The sequence below is a fragment of the Carcharodon carcharias genome, chromosome 1 (genome assembly GCF_017639515.1).
Source record: "Carcharodon carcharias isolate sCarCar2 chromosome 1, sCarCar2.pri, whole genome shotgun sequence".
Lineage (NCBI taxonomy): Eukaryota > Metazoa > Chordata > Chondrichthyes > Lamniformes > Lamnidae > Carcharodon > Carcharodon carcharias.
In genome coordinates, this window is record NC_054467.1 from 210,746,407 (window position 1) to 210,766,737 (window position 20,331).

Consider the following 20,331-nt stretch of genomic DNA (forward strand, 5'->3'; position numbering starts at 1 on the left):
CATGCTGTGTTCACTCCTCTGTTCCTGTTTTTTTTGCATATATCTTCAGCAAATACTAATTTCCTTCATGTCCCTACAATTTTGCAGCAATATTCGTGCTTTACTGTTGCTGCATCACCTATATTATTCCCCTTGCATTCATTGTCGAGTAATTATACATTAATATTTCTCATCTCATCTCCAAATTAAGAGAAGGCTTCGCCCACCAAAATCTTAACACCTTCTGGAAAACAAAGTTTATGAAACTAAAAGAAGCTCTTATCAAATTTTCTTGAGCTATTGTCCTTCATACTTGCTCTGATTAATAAGTTTGACATTTACAATGATCACCATAAGACCATAGACATAGGAGCAGAAATTAGGCCATTCGGCCCATCAATTCTGCTCCGCCATTCAATTGTGGCTGATAAGTTTTTCAACCCCATTCTCCTGCCTTCTCCCTGTAACCTTTGATGCCCTTACCAATCAAGAACCTACCTATCTCGGTCTTAAATACACTCAATGACCTGGCCTCCACAGCCTTCTGTGGCAATGAATTCCATAGATTCACCACTCTCTGGCTAAAGAAGTTTCTCCTCATCTCCGTTCTAAAAGGTCTTCCCTTTACTCCGAGGCTGTGCCCTCGGGTCCTAGTCTCTCCTACTAATGAAAATCTCTTCTCCACGTCCACTCTATCCAGGCCTTTCAGTATTCTGGAAGTCTCAATCAGATCCCCCCTCATCCTTCTAAACTCCATCGAGTATAGACCCAGAGTCCTCATACATTACTCATATGTTAAGCCTTTCATTCCTGGGATCATACTCGTGAACCTCCTCTGGACCCTCTCCAGGGCCAGCACATCCTTCCTGGGATATGGGCCCCAAAATTGCTCACAATATTCTAAATGTGGTCTGACCAGAGCCTTCTAGTCCTCTATTCCAGTCCTCTCAAAATAAATGCCAAATAGCATTAACCTGCAAGTTAACCTTAAGAGAATCCTGGACTAGGACTCCCAAGTCCCTTTGCATTCCAGATTTCTGAATTCTCTCCCCATTACGTGAATCTTTGGCTGCTGGGGAAGTGTTGAGAGGATTATTATTACAGGCACCTTGCTTCTATATCCTTTGTTGCTAATAAAATTCCAGCCTTAGAGTCTGCATGCTTGAAAATTGTTCTGGCAGTCATGTTACATGATCTTAAATTACTGAGAAGACAAACATTTCTCCTGATTTCTTTACAAACAGAAGAAAGCATGAGCCCTTGTTTTGAAGCTTTTGCACTCCATATTGTTTTGTAGAGTGATTAGCGGATCAGTTAGCAATGTAACAGATCATTATTTAATGTTTTATTACTAATTGAAGCCATGAATGGCATATGACATTTTCACATCTGGATCATTTAACTTGATACCTTGTTGCTTTTAGCAATGAGTCATTCTCAACATTTTGGAGAGTATGTTAAATTACAATTTGTAACCAGTCAAAAATTATTCATTTGAGAGAAGTCACTGATGCTGAATGTTAAGTGAGCAGATAATTAGAATAATACAGAACCTTCAGTTAATTCATGAAACTAGCAAACTCTATAAATACAATTTCATTAAAGTGGAGAAGCAGGGAATTAAGTGACAAAGAAACCAGAAATAAATAAGAGAACTCAAGAACATAAGTAATTATTAAGTGGGAAAAGACCATTAAGGTTGTCATATCTGAATATAACCTACTCTTTCATAAACATCATCAAACTCATTTAACTTTCTGAAACTTTCTCTCCAGCTCCCTGCAAATATGAATCAAACTAAACTCCACAATATCTATCTAGTTGTATGTTATCTGCAATTCACTGATGCCCAATTGCGATGCTTTGCTTAAAGTTTTCATGGTTGCTGTTACTCAGTCAAGAGCTATCGTTTATTTATCTCTACTGGTGTACAAACATACAAAAATGTAGACAGGAAAGGCTAACTGGCCCATCCAGCCTGCACCACATCATGATGGCTGGAACATCATGACTAGATACTGCCTGATGCCACCAACACCACCCCTCCACTCACCGTACCGCTGGCCCCCAACCCCACCTCAGCCCCCCACCCCTGCACTCAACCATGTAATATCCTGGGAGAAGCAACAAGTCAGGGAAAAAATGCAAGCCCAATAAGAGAAAGTTACTCTGGAAAATTCTTCTTTGACCCCCTCAAATAATCAAGATTAGCCCAGGAGATCACATGGCCCTCGTGTTATCTATAAAGTTACTTCCTTTATATATGATGTGCTCCCTGCCCCAGTCAGGAACTGCTCCAGCATCCTCTTGAAGGCATACAGAGAGTCAACACCCACCTCACCAGCCAGCAATGTATTCCAGAACAAAAACAGAATTACTTGGAAAAACTCAGCAGGTCTGGCAGCATCGGCAGAGATGAAAAGAGTTGACGTTTCGAGTCCTCATGACCCTTTGATGCTGCCAGACCTGCTGAGATTTTCCAGGTAATTCTGTTTTTGTTTTGGATTTCCAGCATCCGCAGTTTTTTGTTTTTATCAATGTATTCCAGACACTCATCACTCTCTGCCTAACATATGGTCTACTCCTACACTTACATAGTTTAAACTCATATCCCTGGCCCTCTTGAGTCTGTTAAACTAAATATCCTATCAATAGGCACATTATCAAGACCTTTAATTATTTTATAGACATTTTTTATTTGTGTTTATAATCTTGCTGCTTTTGAATTGAATTCTGAAGTATGTGTATTTGCATACCTATTTTATGAATCCACTGTATCTCTAGGTTGCACAATACTTGGCAGAGACATTGCTGTTTTGCACCAGCAGCAATGTAGATCTAGAGACTGAAGAAACTTGCTTGATTTGCCTTTCTGTGGCTTTGTTATGGCTGGGGACTGAAGGAGCAGGGTGGAAGATAGTTCTGATATTGGTTAAAGTTTTCTAATTTCATAGACAGTGGGTAGAATTGTCACAGATTTGCATTAAGTGAGGTAGTGGGGGGAAAAACAGCAATTTACCCATCGGCCACAATGGTGGCTTCACACAAATTGCCCCAAACCCACTGCATTAATTACACATTCCCGGGAAACACGCCGTTTCCATGGCAGGCGGGCTTTCATTAACCCACCACGCCATCACATTACCGCTACATCACATCAGGCACCATATTTAATGTACAGCCATGTGCACACTTCAGTGCTTCCAGCCCACAACTGATGCATGGAAGACATGGCCCCGATAGGCAAAAAGACTGCAACCCCCAGGTTCAATGACGCGCCCCTCAAGCACCTTTTGGAGACAGTGCAGGCCAGCTTTGATGTCCTTTACCACCTTGGCCACAGGATGGGCAGCAACATCCTCAATCTGGCTTGGAGGCAGTGGCAGTGGCGGTCAGCACCAATGCCCAGCAAAAGAGGACAGCCACCCAGTGCCGCAAGTGGATGAATGATCTCCTCTGTTCTGCAAAGGTAAATCACTCTTCTCATCACTCTCAACTCTCACACTCACAAACCCATCACACATCCACCAGGCCCTCACTCACTGCCAGTTCAAGGGACATCACCATTCTCTCACACACACCTTCATTGTCCTCAACCTGTCCATGAGACCACTCACCACCCAGACTTGCCAGGCATACTTATCATCTGGACTGGCAGGCATCCTGCTTACACTTTCTCCACCTTTATTCATGCAGGACAAGCTGGAACACAAGAGGGAGATGTCACAGACTGGTGGAGGAATGCCTGAAATCATGGTCCTTTAAAACAGAGTCATCCAGCTGACCAGCAATGCTCTGGACCGGTCCTGAGCTGATGGTGAGGTTGGCGGTGCTCTACCAAGTGAAGATCCAGCAGTGCAATATACATCAGACAACCATGCTGTGAGTGCTGTGTCCTGTTTCACAGGCTACTGTCATGCACTAATTGTCTCTCCTTGCTTCCGCAGGCACACCTGGGAAACAGCCAAGAGAGTCCACAACACAGGGCCTTCAATCAAGCCACGAGGGAAGCTCCGAAGAGGAATTTGCCGAAACCCTCCATGAAGCCCTGTCACAGCGCTCACCCAAACCCTCCACCCGCGCAGAAACACACACCTCGGTGGGACCTAGCTTTACAGTAGCCTCAGGATCACAATCTGGTGAGCACATCGCACAGTCCGATCCACAGCAGGCAGCGGCAGGGGCTTCCCAGGTCCCCAGCACTCAGAGGATGCTGGAGACCAAAATGTTGCTGAGTCCATGTCAGATGACGAGCCTCTGGACTCAGCCATGTCACAGTTGCTTGAGCTGCAAGGGCAAGCTCGGGAACATCAGGAAGGGATGTCCGCTGCATTCCTCGGATTGCAAGGCACGATGGAGGGAGTCCGTCCGCTTTCAGGCTGAGTTAATAGTGCCAGCATTGCAATGCACTGAGGTCAACACTGATTAGGTGGTGACTGCCATGGGACCTTGGTCCAAGGTATTGCTCCTGCACTGCTGCATAGGCTCAACTCCATTGCTGAGGCCATAGTTGGCCTCTAACACTGTGTAAGTAAGAGGGGTGCAGGGCAGTCCGATCTCATTCCAGCTACCTCTTCTCCTCAAAGAGTCAGCCTGGGGCCCTCGGGCACCCATTTGGAGGAGGATCAGCAGGCGCACACTCCATGGCCATCCATCCAGGTGACTCCGATTGTGTCCAGCCCATCCAAATCCATTCTTCCTGTGACCTCAGCAGCTCTAGATCCACAGGCCAAGGAGGGTGCCACTGCCACACAGCAGGACCCTGAAAGCATGCCAGGGCCCTCAGGTCTCGGCCCTCCTGAGGACGCCTGTCAATGTCATCACAGACAACACTGCATAGCAGTCAGCAGGCTGCCTCCACCTATGCTGTGGATGTCCAGGGAGCACCAAGACGTAGCAGCAGAGTTAGGACAGTTAAGAAGATATAGTTGCACAGCCTGGTCATGGGTGTTATTCACTTGTACATAATGATCACTATTGTAAATAAACTCCAAAGAACGTTTCCCTGTCTATGGCTCCTTGTTCTGATAAGCAGTATTCATGTCACTCAATGTGAAAACTTTCTGCACAAGGTAAAGGCAGATGTCTCAGCCCAGGGCTCTTCCCTGTGCTCTGTGCAGACTTCAGGCCAAAGTGATGGCCCAGCCTCACCTCCCTGGATATATTACTGTTGCCTGCACCTCGGCAGTGCTCGTCATTGCTCCCAGAATGTCGTGGGCAGGCAGCAAGGAGTTCCATCATTGTTTCTGTGTGCTCTCAGTACCTTTAATGTGGGGCTGGCCCTCATCTCTTTAGCATCTGTGACCAATGACTCTGTGCTCCTGAAAGGGCTCAGGTACTGAAGCTGGACAAAAGATCAGGTGCTTTTAAAGTTTCATGGCTGCGTCTCCATGATATGACCTGATCGCAGAGCCCCAACAAGGTGCCCTCAGCAAGACAGGAGTCAGACATTCTCAGAAGCTATGTGAAGATCTATGGAGTGTTCTCATTGCATGTCGTCACCATCCTCCTGCAATCGAGTGACTATTAGGGCCTCCACTGCATCTTAATGTCAGGAGCATTATCACAGAGGGTATGAGCGTTGCCATAAGCCAGATTAGAGTCAAACGTTCATAGATGCTATGTGAGGATCCGATGGCATCTCCTCACTGCTTGTTGTCATCATCCTCCACAAATCTAGCAGCAATGCAGACCTCACGATTGTGCCTGCCTTATCTGGCCATTGAGAGGGCCTCATCGCCATCATCGTCACCTTCGAGGATATCCTCATACTCATCCTCGTTGGTGTCCGCCTCATTGGAGGTGACCTCCAGCTCCTCTTTTACCAGCTCCTCTCCCCATTGCAGCACCAGGTTGTAAAGGGTGCAACAGGTGATGAAGATGTGTGACACCCTCTGTGACTATATTGCAGGGCTCCACCAGTCTGGTCCAGGCACTGGAACCACATTTACAGAATCCCGATGCTTTGCTCCACCAAGTTGCGAGTTGCAGCATGAGCCTCGTTATACCTTCACTCTGCTGCAGTCTGAGGCCGCCGCACGGTCCTCTGTGGGTAGCCTTTGCCCCCAAGGAGCCAACTCTGCAACTTCTGTGGACCCTGGAAGACTGCAGGGATCTGTGATCGACTGAAAATGTAGGAGTCATGCACACTCCCTGGAAACCGTGCGCAGCCCTGCAAGATGTATTTGCGGTGGTCACACACCAGCTGCACATTCAGTGAATGGAAGCCCTTGATTGACATTGTAGAGCCCTTGTTGCGACAGAGATCTGAACGCCACAAGAGCGCAGTTAATGGCACCCTGCACCTGTAGGAAACCTGAGATCGGGGCAAATCCGATTGCTCTTGCATCCTGGTTCTCCTGGTCCCAGACGAAACTCACAAAGTTGTGTGCCCTCACGAAGATGGCATCCGTGACCTCATGGATGCATTTGTGAGCGGAGACTTGTGATATCTCACAGTGGTCACCTGTGGAGCCCTGAAAGGAGCCACTTGCATAAACATTGAGTGCCGTGGTCACTTTCACGGTCACTGCCAGTGGACACCCTTCATGTCCCTGTGGCACCAAATCCTGCAGCGGGTGGGAGATTTGACCAACCAGTTCACTAGACATGCATAGTCTTTGGCAACACTGGTTCTCAGTCATCTGTAGGAATGAAAGGCGGCATCTTTGGACCCTGGGTCTAGCTAGACACCAACCAATGATGGCTCGCTGTGGCTCTTCAGTGTGTGCGGGAGCCCCAGTCTCCCCTCCTCCTGAGGGTGCTGCTCCTCCCTCTGGGCAGCCAGGTGCCTCTGTCGCTCTCTTCTCTGTCTTCTCCACTCTCTGTGCATCACAGGGCATATAGCTAGTTCACCAGGCTCCATGCTCCTGATGTAATCCTCTTACAGGATGATAGAGCGAGACACATGGGTTAGCTTGGGTGTTCTAAGAACATCTCTTGGTTAAGTCTGAAGGCCCTTTAATGCATTCCGGAGAGCACTGGCCACTACTTGGATGGCTAGAGTTTAGTGCTCTGCAAGGCTACCTGAAACCCCACCCACCACTGCCCCACTCCGCCTGATTGATTGGCGACAGCTTCACCCACTGAACTGCAGTGCTCTCAGCTCAGGCACAGGCATTCTCTTAACCCGCACTGCAAGGCTGTATTGTTAGCTTGAACCATGGGGGAGACTGATCCAAACCAGGATGATAACATTGCAAGGGGCTGTAGGTGCATCCACCAGTGACTGCTCCACACCTAGCTTTAGCAAGGCAACTGTACAATGTGTGCAGTTGTCCAACTGTTGTGCAGTCCACTAAAATGCTCATTAGTTTGCATTCTCTGACCACGGATTGAAAAGCTGTGGAGCACTTGGTTGCAATTTCATGCCTCTGCATTGCTTGAGTTGGCAGAGAAGCTAGAGGCCCAAATCCATGCATGTCACTGTGGCTGCATCTGAACTGTCTCAGCTGCAGAGGAGTGGTCACTTCATATAGGTTTCCCCTAACGCCTGGCAGCTTCCCTCCCTCCCACCCCGCATGTGGTTGTGCACTACCTTCAACTGGCCCTTGTCCCCACGCCCAAATCACCTCAACCAAATGGTAGCCCTTGCCCCCATGCCTCCAACGCACCTCAACCTTGAAGTCCAATAGGCAACTGAGGCAAGCGCTGCACAATGTTACTGTGTACTCACCTCTGAGTTCCTCTCAAAGTGCAGCCTGCCAAGTGCACGCCTTATATATGCTGTTGTGAAACACATCAGTGTATGCTGATGTGGGTGGACCATCCAGTGGAGAGGATGATTCCAGCGGCTGGCCTTATAATGATATGCAGATGTATTACATTGAGGTTCCTGACGTCTGAAGGCAGGAAACGTAGCCCGCCATCGGACTGAGCGGGCGATCACAAACTGGTTTCATGATGTCCTGAAACTGATTTCTGGCCGTCTCGCCATATCGTGCCGAGCACGCCCAACGCCAACGGGCATGAATGATTCCACCCAGTGGGTGGGCTGTTTGTTCTCAATGAATCTCCCCAGACTGTTTGGTATTTTTTCAAGCTCAAAGTGAAGGTGAAACATTACATTTACTTATTGTGATTTGTCCCACGTGCACCTTGGCCACACGTTTGTTGTGGAGAGCGCTACACTTAGCTCGGGTCAGAATGCGAATTCTCCCAGCTAGCAACACCAGCTGCTTACTTAATGTTGGAGACCGTAACTGCCCGGTGGCTAAACCCAGCAAATACTGGTCGGGTTCCTTTGGAATTGCAAGAATTGGCCTGGCTCTTAAGATTTCTCAGATTGCTGTCAATATATTCAGGTAGAAGTAAAGCATTTGTTTGGGGAGAGGTAATTATTATGCATGTTATAGCAACTTGATCCATTAGCATGAATTAAATGGTTACTATTTTTTTCAAGCTCCTGATATTATTGAAATAAAAATAGAAAGTGCTGGAAAAACTCAGCTGGTCTGGCAGCATCTGTGGAGAAAGAAATGGAATTAACATTTTGAGTCCAATATGATTCTTCGGAACCAAAGAAGAGTCCTCATTGGACTCGAAATGTTACCTCTGTTTCTCGCTGCACAGACGCTGCAAGGCTGGTTGAGTTTTTCCAGCACTTTCTGTTTTAATTTTAGATCTCCAGCATCCGCAATACTTGCTTTTATTCTTCTAATATTACTGCATGGAGTAAACAGGTAAAACATATTTTATTATGGTGGGTTTGCTTAGTAAGCCTTGATTTATGAGCTTATTCTAAAAACTTTTAGCAGAATAGATGTGTACAACATTTGTTCAGAGCTGGCATTAGAGGATGGGAAAGAACGGGAAGATTGGAAGGAATATCACATAGCAAAAAGTACCCATAAGCATTCAATTTGTTACTGAGGCATTAACATGTTTCAATTTTCTACAAAGTAAAGACATTTAAATTATGGCTTTAGAAAAGTATTCTAAAGCATACATGTTTGCAGGTTGTGATATGTCTATTAAGAATCGCAAATGACCTAAATGTTCTACATTCAATCACCGAATTGTTTTCTATGAAATATATGACTACCTTAGATATTAAACAAAAATATTCAAGATATTCAAGCTATTCTTTTAGAAATTCATAGTAATACTAAGGTTCAGATCAATGCAAGAATGATACATAATAATTAACTAAAAGTTACAGTATCAGGTTTCAAGGTGCAAATTTATTTTATTGGTCTAAGGTATTTAAGTTTTAAAATTATTGCTGTAAGTGCAAGCTCATATTATCACAGTATGGGAAATCAGGCATGTGAGATGTCAGTGAACAGAGTAAGCAACTGTATAGCTTCTTAACTAATCAGACTGAAGGGTTCAGAAATAAACAACACAAGGACTGAGAAGGAAATGTAAATTAAAGTGAGTGACTTCAATGCCGAATCAGACACAGAAAGAGAAATAAAGAGAGGGGGGAAAGTTTGGATTAAGAGAGAGAAAAGAGACAATAGGAAAGAAAAAAATTAAACATTTGTAAAGAATTTTAATATCTCTAACAACAATTAATAACTGAAGGAACGAGTCTCAACATTTTGAATAGTTAATTTTTAAAGACAGAGAAATCATAACATTCAAGGCTATGGGCCAAGTGCTGGTAAATGGGATTAGGTAGGTAGGTCAGGTGTTTCTCACGTGTCCGGGCAGACTCGATGGGCCAAAGGGCCTCTTCTGCACTGTGTGATTCTGTGATTCTGTGAAGTTAATTGACAGTAATTAACACTTACCACATTGTTAAAATGCACTTATAGTTGAAATGATAAGACTTAACTTCCTAGTTAGTTCATATTGACAGTACAAATTCCGCAACTTCATTGATTAAGCAGTTGAAGATGGTTGGACCTAGGACACTTCCCTAATTTCTACAATTACACCTTAATGAAAACGGCCAAAAAAATGTAATTAATTATAAAAGACAGGGATATCAGCGGTGCAATTGAATGTGTTTTATTTCATTACAGGTGTTTATTTCTTTATATTCAACATGTTGAAGCATGAAGATGTAGAAGAAACATCTGTCTATCTAATGCACAATGGAAATGCTATCATAAGCATGTATAGGTATGAACTGAAATTCAAAAAAACTAGTGAATTTTAACTTTTAATTTTAAACTCAAGGTTTAGAGGTTTCCAAGGTAGTCTGCTGGATTTCCTATGAGATGTTAATCGTATGCAATTCAACTCAGTTCTAATACCAATATCCATTGTTGCCTACAAGTAGAGCTCTTTGCAGATATATTGCAAATTATACATCGAACAATGTTTCACAAGAATGAAGCATATTTAGATATGATGTATCATAGCACTGACCTCTTTATTTTATAGGGTTAAAAACTATGTTCAGTTAGAGAAAATGACGCATTTCATTTTGACACACAGCTGCCTCATATCTGTCCCAGTAAAGGGTTAAACTATTCCATTAAAATACAAGCATCTTGTTGAGCATTTTTTCTTGTACATATATTTGAGTGGCAGTGCTTCTTGAATTTAAAAGACTCATTAAAATTTTCTTTTCCCTGTAATATTTTACAAAGTATTTTTCATCCTGATTTGTTCCAATTCAGTACTCTACATGTAGCTATCACATAGAGGCAAATTATCCAGACATAATCCATAAATCACCAGCAGTAGTTGTCATTTAGAGATTAATATTCAAAGATCTGTATCTTGGTCGAGTTCACATTACATTTTAACACAGCAAATGGTTCCGTTCTCTACTTTCTATCTTCTGATAGTCAATCTTGTAGTAACTGTAAATCTGTCAATGCTACTGTTCATAGTAACATTTATTGGTTAATAAGTCTGTTTCAGGGTTTATAGACTAAGCGCATGTAGTAATTATGGTTTTATTTAGTGTGTAATGTACGTTCAAGAATAATACTTGTTAGGGAAGATCACATGATCTGTAGTAACCAGTAGGAGAGTAGCATGGGCAACCTCAGCAGACAGTGTAGAGATAGAGTTGGAGTTGGAATTGAAAATACGTGTTGTTGCTGCTGAGTATCTTGTAAATAAACTTAGGGGAGAATTTTCCCCTCGTCAGGGGAGCTGAGCCGTGAGCCGCGATCGGCTGCGTGCTGCCATTTTACGTGGGCGGGCCAATTAAGGCCCGTCCAGTGTGTTGCGCACCTGGAAGTGCTGAGCGCTCCCTGTGCGGGCAGGGGGAGGAGGGTGAGTAGGGGCCTGTGCAAAGGAGCACAGAAATCTCCCTGAGGCACAGAGCTGCCTCAGGGAGATCAGTTTGATTGTTATGAATTGAAATAAAGAAGAAAAAAAATTAATCAGACGTGTCCCCTCATGTGACAGTGTCACATGAGGTGGGACGTGTCAATGAATTTTAATAAAAAATTTTATTCGATTTATAAAGCCTTCATGAAACCTCATCCCACCCGTGGATGAGGTTTCGTGATAAATGCAAAGGCCGCTTGGGCTCTTCGCCTGCCCACCAACATTAAGGTTGGACAGGCAGCGCAGACAACCAGCTCATTTAGATTATTAACGGCCTTAATAGGCCTTTGACAGTTTGGCGGGCGCGCAGTCGACTCCGGTGCACGCCCACCGAACTGAAGATCAGAATGATGTCATTTTACGTGTCGGCAAGCGGGGCCCGCCCCCTGAACACCGACCAGAAGATTCAGGCCATAATGTTTCCACTGAGGAAGTGTCTGCAGTTTAATTATATTACTAATAGCAGAACTTGGCCATCCTACAAAGCACATTTTTAAAGAATGGCTATTTGGTCACCTGCCAACCTCCAGGAAGATTACCTGATGGTATCTGATTTGACCGGTGAGCCAAAATAAAGTGACAAGTGTTTTCTGATTAATCCCTGGGCTAACAACAAGTAATCTTTGTCAGGTAAAGGCCGAGGTACAATTGGTCTTCTGAGACAATCTGAGACAAGTGTTTCTAAGGGTTAGGACATCGAGAAAAAAACAGATTTGATTTTTTGACATTAGACTCTCTTGTGGATTGATTTACTTCAACATTTCCCTCAGCTAGACTCCAACCTGAACTTAAATGACCTAAAGCATGATGTCACAATCCTCTGCATGCATGTTTTGAAATGTATACCTAATACCTGTATCTCATAGCGGCAGCAAATATGGAGAGTAGTGACAGTCTGAATACTATACATTGGATAGACTGGCAGTCAAAGGTCACGCTCCTAAAGCCAGATCAGAAGTAAACTTAGCAAAACCAAAAGAAATGAAATCTAATGGCTTTGCCTTTGCCTATATTTTTAATATTCTTGCTGTACAAAGAAACTTTATGAAACATTTGTACTCTAGTGAGTTAAAAGCATAACTTTCTGCATTACAGATGCATATGGCCTGAATCTTCTGTTCAGGGATGGAGCACCTATTTCCAACGCTGATCAGGCAAAAACTTACATGCTTACCTTACTCTGATTTTTCAGGGCTGTCTTCCGAAGGAGGATCCTGCAGAAATGACACAGTGCAGGAATTCTTGGAGGATGCAGCAGAAAGAATCCATGCAGAAACCATGCCCCTTTTTTATGGCACTAGTTGCCGTATTTTGTGAGCAAAGAATTAAATGTCCCAAAGTTTCTTTGTAAAGCTATGGAGGGAAAGTAAGTGAGTAAGAGGGTAGGATAGTTAGGTATGCGGGTAAGAGAGTAGGGTGGAGAAGGTAAACAGGCAAGGGGGTAGTATGGAGAAGGTAAGCAGGTATTGGGGAGGGTAGTTAAAGCAGGTAAGGGGGGCAGATGGGCAGGGTGGCAGGTGGGTAAGGTTGTAGTTGGGCAGGGTGGCAGATGGGTAGGTTGGAAGTTGGGTAGGGTGGCAGATGGGTAGGGTGGCATTGTGGCAGCTGGTTGGGGTGGAATTTGGGCAACATAGCTGATGGGTGAGGTTGTAGGATGGCAGCTGGTAGGGTGGCAGGGTGGCAGCTGGGTAGGCAGGTAAGGTAGTAGGGTATCAGGTGGGTAGGGTAGCATGTTGGCAGGTGGCTGAGTGGGCAGCTGGGACATGGGATAGTCGGGGTCAGGAGGGGTTGTCATGTGGAGGCTAGTCAGTCTGGGTCAGCAGGGAGTTGGGTGGTGGTCATGTTGGGTTGTGGGCAGTCAAGGGGGGAGTCCTGTGGTAAGGTCATGTCAGGTTGGTTTGGAGGAGTCGGGTGGTGAGAGCTAGTCAGGTTGGGTCGGGGGGGTAGTCAGTTTGGGACGGGGGTTCAGGAGGGAGTTGGGTTGTGGGGGCTAGTCAGGTCAAGTTGGGGTAGTTGGAAGGTCAGTGAGTTCACGGGTCAGGTGGGGAGTCTGGGGGTCAGGGGGGTTAGTTGGGGATCAGGTGAGGAGTTGGGGGGTCAGTGTGAGTGATTGGGGGGCTAGTTGTAGAGTAACCCAGGTGTTAGAGTAGGTCTGGAATTTTCCACTCCCATCACTAGCAGGCGTTGTTGCGGGAGGGATGGGAAAATTTGGAGAGCTGTTGACTTTTAACGCTTCTCCAAATTTTCCCATCCTGCCCACAATGATTCCTGCTGGTGTTGGGGCCAGAAAATCCCACCCTAGGTTTTTTCTGCCTAACATTTCCTGAGTAACTATAAAACCATAAAACATAGGAGCAGAAATTAGGCCATTCGGCCCATTGAGCCTGCTCCGCCATTCAATAATGGCTGATAAGTTTCTCAACCCCATTCTCCCGCCTTCTCCCCGTAACCTTTGATCCCCTTACCAATCAAGAACCTATCTATCTCGGTCTTAAATACACTCAATGACCTGGCCTCCACAGCCTTTTGTGGCAATGAATTCCATAGATTCACCACTCTCTAGCTAAAGAAGTTTCTCCTCACCTCTGTTCTAAAAGGTCTTCCCTTTACTCTGAGGCTGTGCCCTCGGGTCCTAGTCTCTCCTACTAATGGAAACATCTTCCCCATGTCCACTCTATCCAGGCCTTTCAGTATTCTGTACGTTTCAATCAGATCCCCCCTCATTCTTCTGAACTCCATTGAGTATAGACCCAGAATCCTCAAACGTTCCTCATATGTTAAGTTAAATTCAGTTAACTATATAGATAAGTAAGTCAGAACTGTCCAAGATACCTGACTCTAACTATGCTAGTTCAGGGACCCTAGAGAGTACACAAGGTGCTGCCTCCTCCAGGTTTCAGGGACTGAGGAGAAGCAAGCATGACTTCATCAGATCACTTTCAATTAAAATACATTTTTCCAGTCTTCCACAGGAATAAATGTTTACCTTTTGCATCCCCAATTCTCTAGTTTCTCTTCTTTATCCCCTCATACAGTCTCCAAACTCATCTCATCAATTAAACACACCTCCTACTCTGTGGGCCTGATTCTCCTGAACTGCTGACCACCCAACTTCTTTTCACTGTTCCATGCCAGTCACAGGGTCAGCCAAAAACTTGACCATAAAATCTAGCCTGACACTTGAGTGCGGTACTGAGGGAGTGCTGCACTGGCAGAGGTATTGTCCTTCAGATGAGCTATTAAACCGAGGCCCCTTCTGCCCCTTCAAGTGGATGTGAAAGATCACACATCAGTATTTCCCAAGACAAAAACGGGGGAGTTTTCCCTGGTACCCTGGCAATATTTATTTCTCACTGATAATTTCAATCTTGCAATCTATCCAAGTGTGAAAAACTTTTGGGTCTGGAATGCACTGTCTGGAAGTGTGGTGGAGGCAGGTTCAATTGAGGCATTCAAGGGGGCATTAGGTAGTTACTTGAATAGAAATAATGTGCAGGGGTACAGGGAAGAGGCAGGGTAATGGCAGTAGGTCATAATGATCATTTGGAGAGCCGGTGCAGACACGATGGGCCAAATGGCCTCCTTCTGTGCCGTTAAAATTCTGTAGATAGCACTAAAACAGATGAGCTGATCATTATCACACTGTTATTTGTGGAATTGTGTTTTGTGCAAATTGGTTGCTACTTTTCCTGCATTACAGCTATGACTGCAAAATTTCTTCATTGATTTTAAAGTGCTTTGGGACATTTTGAGATCATGAAAGTTGTTACAATATAAATTTATTTTTTCTTATATTGTTAACAGTCCTCTCTCCTCAGATACTGTCCTCAAAAGAATTCATCCATGACCTCTCTTTTCTTACAAAATACTATTTCATTCTTTTCCCTCCAAAGTCCTCCGATATGTTGTCATATTATCAGTCACAAATGACATCCCCTGTGATGATGCTCTTATCATTCCTAATCCTTCTCAGCCTACCTGCAACCTTTGACATGGAACAGTGTCCCATAGCTCTGGAGCTGTGTTTTAGTATCTCATCCAAACTAGTCTTCCCAATTGTCCTATCATCTTGTATACACATGTGCATTTTTAAACCAATTAATATTAAAAAATGTTGTTTGATCATAATTCTTTTGCTGCTTTATTATTTCAACGGGTGGTGTGGATGACGAGGCAGCCAGTTTAAGAAAAATGAACTTGTTTGATTTTTTCTTGTCACCTTTCAGTTCTGAATCCAAGGGCAAACACGATACTTCAGGAAACAGTGGAGTGCTTAAGCTTGGAACAGGAGATGAAGTATGGCTGCGGATGGGAAATGGAGCCTTGCATGGTGACCACCAAAGATACTGTACATTTTCTGGTTTCCTTCTTTTTGAGGATAACTAAGAACCTTTATTATTAATGTTGTTCCTTAATAACATTAGATGCACCATACTGAGAATATAATTGCACATTCAGATCTAAAGTAACCCTTTATCCATGGTCTATTCAGAGTGGTGAGAGTAACTTCATTAAAACATAAAAAGCCCATTTCTTCCTTCTGAGTTTGGCTTTCCACAAATTATTTTAAGTATTTTCATTCTAAGCCTCCACTCCTCCATCCTACCCTATGATTACTGGTGCGAGAAAAGATACATCTGGCCAATGCATAAAATTCACCCTGGTCAAGATGAGGGCACACAGATATTTTTTGCATCCCTACTCAAAATTTCCCAGTTGTAGAGGAGACATTAGGCAGTCTAAAAGCAGATGCACAGTTTAGACATGCTTGAAGGAGGTCTCATCTATACATTTTGGACTCCAGTGCCAAAGCAGACCAGTCTGTCTGTTGCCCTGCTCTTCTCAATGTTTTGTTACAAAAAGTGGACAAAACCTGGGAGAAATGCATGAATATTGCTTGACTGCCACCTGCTCTCAGTCTCCATGCATAGCTCACCACAATAGTGAGAGTGTGTGTGGCATAACAAATTTTCATATGAACGTTTTGGCTCCTAGCATCAAACAAGGTTATACGTTTAGGCATGGTCACAAGCTGGATCTGGCCATAGCAAATCTATTTCTATGCTGTGTCTAAGAAGTAATAAATTGGGCCCTACAGTATTTAATGTATAAAATGCACCCATTAACAATAACACATTACTAAATACATGACAATAATAAAATGTATTTCAAGTAGAAATTTTAAGTAGGGTTAAATATTTCAGTAAATTGGGACACTTTATGGAAAGATTGTGTCATTAGAGATGATAACTTCAGGAATTTTTTTTTAAAAATCAGAAGCATCATATTAACAGGTGAAAAGCATAAATGCTAGTAACAGTTCCAGGGTTAACACCTTTTGTGATTGAGATTGTACAATGCCAACAAATAAATCTATATACAAGATGTCATTAATCCTTGACTTATTATGAGCGGTGTACTGATATGTGAGTTGATGTTGCAGTATTTGTTATTGTATATCTGGTCACATAACACTTTATTTTGGTTTAATTGTGTTTCCTTGCATTTTAAATACCTCAATATGATCTGATGGCCCTTTACAGCCTACCTTCCTTTAATCCCTTGCTCTTTTCAGGCTTGCTGCTTCATGTGTTGCTTGGCCTTCATTTATAGCCTACTGGCCATGGAATCAGCTAGGATTTAGTAATTTTCCTAATTTTTATTTTGCCTTTCATCAAAAGAAGACAAGGGAATGTTGTTTGGTGGCTTTGTTATACCCACATTCATGTAACTTCTGAAAGAATCCATTTAAAAATGAACTGCAGGTCTTATATTTTCCCTTTAATGAGAAAAGGTCCCTGCATCCACTTGACAGGTGCCAACAGTAATTTGACTGAAACTGAGAAGTAAATGAGATCCAGTTTTTGCAGAAAAGGCTGGAGCCATTTTGAAGCCCAGATCTCATTTACATAGAAACATACTTGGAAATTAGGAGCAAGAGTAGGCCTTTCAGCTCTTCGAGCCTGCTCCGCCATTCATTATGATCAAGGCTGATCATCTAACTCAATAGCCTGCTCCCATTTTCTCCCCATACCCTTTGATCCCTTTCACTCTAAGAGCTATATCCAACTCCTTGTTCAAAACACACAATGTCTTGGCCTCAACTACTTTCTGTGGTAGCGAATTCCACAGGCTCACCACTCTCTGGGTGAGGAAATTTCTCCTCATCTCAGTCCTAAATGGTGTACCCTGTATCCTCAGACTGTGACCCCTGGTTCTAGGCTCCCCCACCATCGGGAACATCCTTCCTGCATCCACCCTGTCTAGTCCTGTTAGAATTTTATAGGTTTCTATGAGATCCCCCTTGTTCTTCTGAACTCCAGTGAATATAATCCTAACCGATTCAATCTCTCCTCATATGTCAGTCCCGCCATCCCAGGAATCAGTCTGGTAAACTTTTGCTGCACTTCTTCTATAGCAAGTACATCCTTCCTCAGATAAGGAGACCAAAACTGCACACAATATTCCAGGTGTGGTCTCACCAAGGTCCTGTACAATTGCAGCAAGACGTTCCTGCTCCTGTGCTCAAATCCTCTGGCTATGAAAGCCAATATACCATTTGCTTTCTTTACTGCCTGCTGCACCTGCATGCTTACCTTCAGCGACTGGTGTACAAGGATGCCCTGGTCTTGTTGAATATCCCCCTCTCTCAATTTATAGCCATTCAGATAATAATCTGCCTTCCTGTGGATAACCTCAAATTTATCCACATTATACTGCATCTGTCATGCATTTGCCCACTCACTCAGCTTATCCAAATCACACTGAAGCATCTCTGCATCCTCCTCACAGCTCACCCTACCATCCAGCTTTGTGTCATCTGCAAATTTGGAAATAGTACATTTAAATAGAATTGTGAGCTGTGATTGCTGAATATTCATCCAAGTATCAGAGAGTGCATAGTATATGACCTCACTCAGCGTGGTAAAAGGGACCCACTGACTGAGCCAGGCAAGAGCTTCAGTCACCCAGCAGTAAGCTTTAGTAAAAGTGGCAGCCGGTGAATTATCAGTGATAACAGGGTGGTAAGTCTACCAACCCAATTTTGAGGCCATTATTATCCTGTTAATTTGAGTTCATAAAAATTCTCTCATCAATTTGTGTTCTAATGCATTGCAGCAACCCTGACATTTAATCAAAACTCTGCTCGGTCAGTAATGATTGTATTGAATGACGGAGTGGGCTTGGCAGACCATATGGTCTACTCCTGCTCTTATTTGTTGTGTTCTTGTGTTTGGAATTGTGACTTTGAATAAAATGTTAATAATGTTGCCCAAAGCATGCCTAAAAAGGTTTTAATTTGATATTTATCCATAATGTAATTTCTTGTGCTTCTGTTAAATAATTTTTGGAAATATGCAGATACATTTCTGCATCAAAGTCAGGAATCCTCGAGAGAACTGATGCACCAGAGCAATACTAAGAGATTGCTGCACTGTCAGAGTTGGTGTCTTTCAGATGTGACCTGAAAACTGAGACCTGATCTTTCTCCTCCGGTGAACATAAAAGAATTTTTGAATATTTTGAAGGAAAGCAAAGAATTTCTCCCCGGTGTCCTTGCCAATATTAATTCTTCCACCAATGTCATTCAGTCCTGGCCATTATTACAGTGCGGTTTGAGGGAGTTTGCTGTATGCAAATTGGCTGCTACATTTCCTACATTTGAAATGACAACATTTCAAAATCTTTTCATTGGCTGTAAAGTGCAGTGGGCCATCCAGAGGTCACGAACAGTGCTATGCAAATACAATAGATAAATAAATTCTATTACCAGTGACTGAATTAATAAAATTCCATTGTTATGGAATTCTGGCTGGAGTCATTAAAATGCATGTTGTTGTTGCATTTTGCCTTTCTGGGCATATTTTTTCCTCCGGAAATGGCAAATGTGCTGATACTGTAGAAAGCAGCCGTGATCCCCTATGACCAGTGCCACTGGATTATGGTGATTGACTATGTGGGGTTCTGTAATTTTAACCCTTATTATGGGGATTAAATTTCTTGATTTTATACAAGAACCTGAGATCCAAAAGCATTTACTGGAGCTCTTGCACTAACAAGTATTTTTTTTCCTTTGGTGTTTCCCTCATTATTAAGGTTGTCACTACAAAGAACAATTTAACAAACCTGTGTGAACAGTGAGAGGGGATCTTAGATCAGATGATAAAGATGTAGAATCAGTTTAGGTGGAATGAGGGGCAGCAAACATTGGTAGGAGTTACTTATAGGCCACCTAACAGTAGTGGTAATGTAAGGCACAGGAAGCAGAGAGTAAGGATACATAGGTCTTTTTCAGATTGGCAAGCCAAAACTCGTGGTGTGCCGCAGGGATCAGGCTGGGTCCTCAACTATTTACAATTTATATTAATGACTTGGATGAAGGGATCAAATGTATGGTAGCTAAATTTGCCAGTAACACAAAGGTAAGTATAGGAAAGCAAGTTGTCAACAGATGGTAGAGAGTTTGCAAAGGGATATAGACAGGTTAAGTGATTGGATAAAAATTTGACAGATGGAGTGTAATGTGGAACAATGTGAACATGTCCTTTTGGCTGGAAGAACAGAAAAGCAGTATACTACTTAAATGGAGTGAGATTGCAGAACTTGGTAGTACAGAGGGATCTGGGTGTCCTAGTACATGAATCACAAAGTTAATTCACAGGTACAGCAAGTGTTCAGGAAGACAAATCGAATGTTGGCATTTATCACAGGAGGAATGGAAATTATAAGTGGGGAATGTTTGCTGCAGCTGGATAGGGCCTTGGTGAGACCACATCTGGAGTACTGTGTGCAGTTTTGGTCTCCTTATTTGAAAAAAATATATAATTGCATTAGAAGCAGTTCAAAGACGATTTACTCAACTCATTACTGGGATGAAGGACTTAGCTTAAGAAGAAAGGTTGAATATGTAAGTTTTGGAGTTTTAAAGAATGAGAGGTGATTTTATTGAAATATGTAAGATCTTGAGGCTTCTTGACAGGGTGAATACTGGGAGAACATTTCCTCTTGTGGAGGAACTAGGACTCGGGAACAGAGATGAGGAGAATGTTTTTCTCCAACAGGGGTCATTATTGTGTGGAATTCGTTTCCCCAGAAGGTAGTGGAGGCTGAATC

The 20,331-nt window shown here is 43.4% G+C and overlaps 1 protein-coding gene across 1 annotated transcript in view; it reads left to right on the top strand.

The window, feature by feature from the left end:
• Positions 1–16,602, top strand: part of LOC121282465 (complement C1q tumor necrosis factor-related protein 3-like) — a 53,884-nt gene extending 37,282 nt beyond the window's left edge. Inside the window, exons 5-6 of the mRNA XM_041196172.1 lie at positions 9,951–10,050; positions 15,444–16,602. Of these exons, the coding sequence (XP_041052106.1) occupies positions 9,951–10,050; positions 15,444–15,603 (260 nt within the window). The 3' untranslated portion in view covers positions 15,604–16,602. The remainder of the gene's footprint in view (positions 1–9,950; positions 10,051–15,443) is intronic.
• The last annotated feature ends 3,729 nt before the right edge of the window (positions 16,603–20,331 follow it).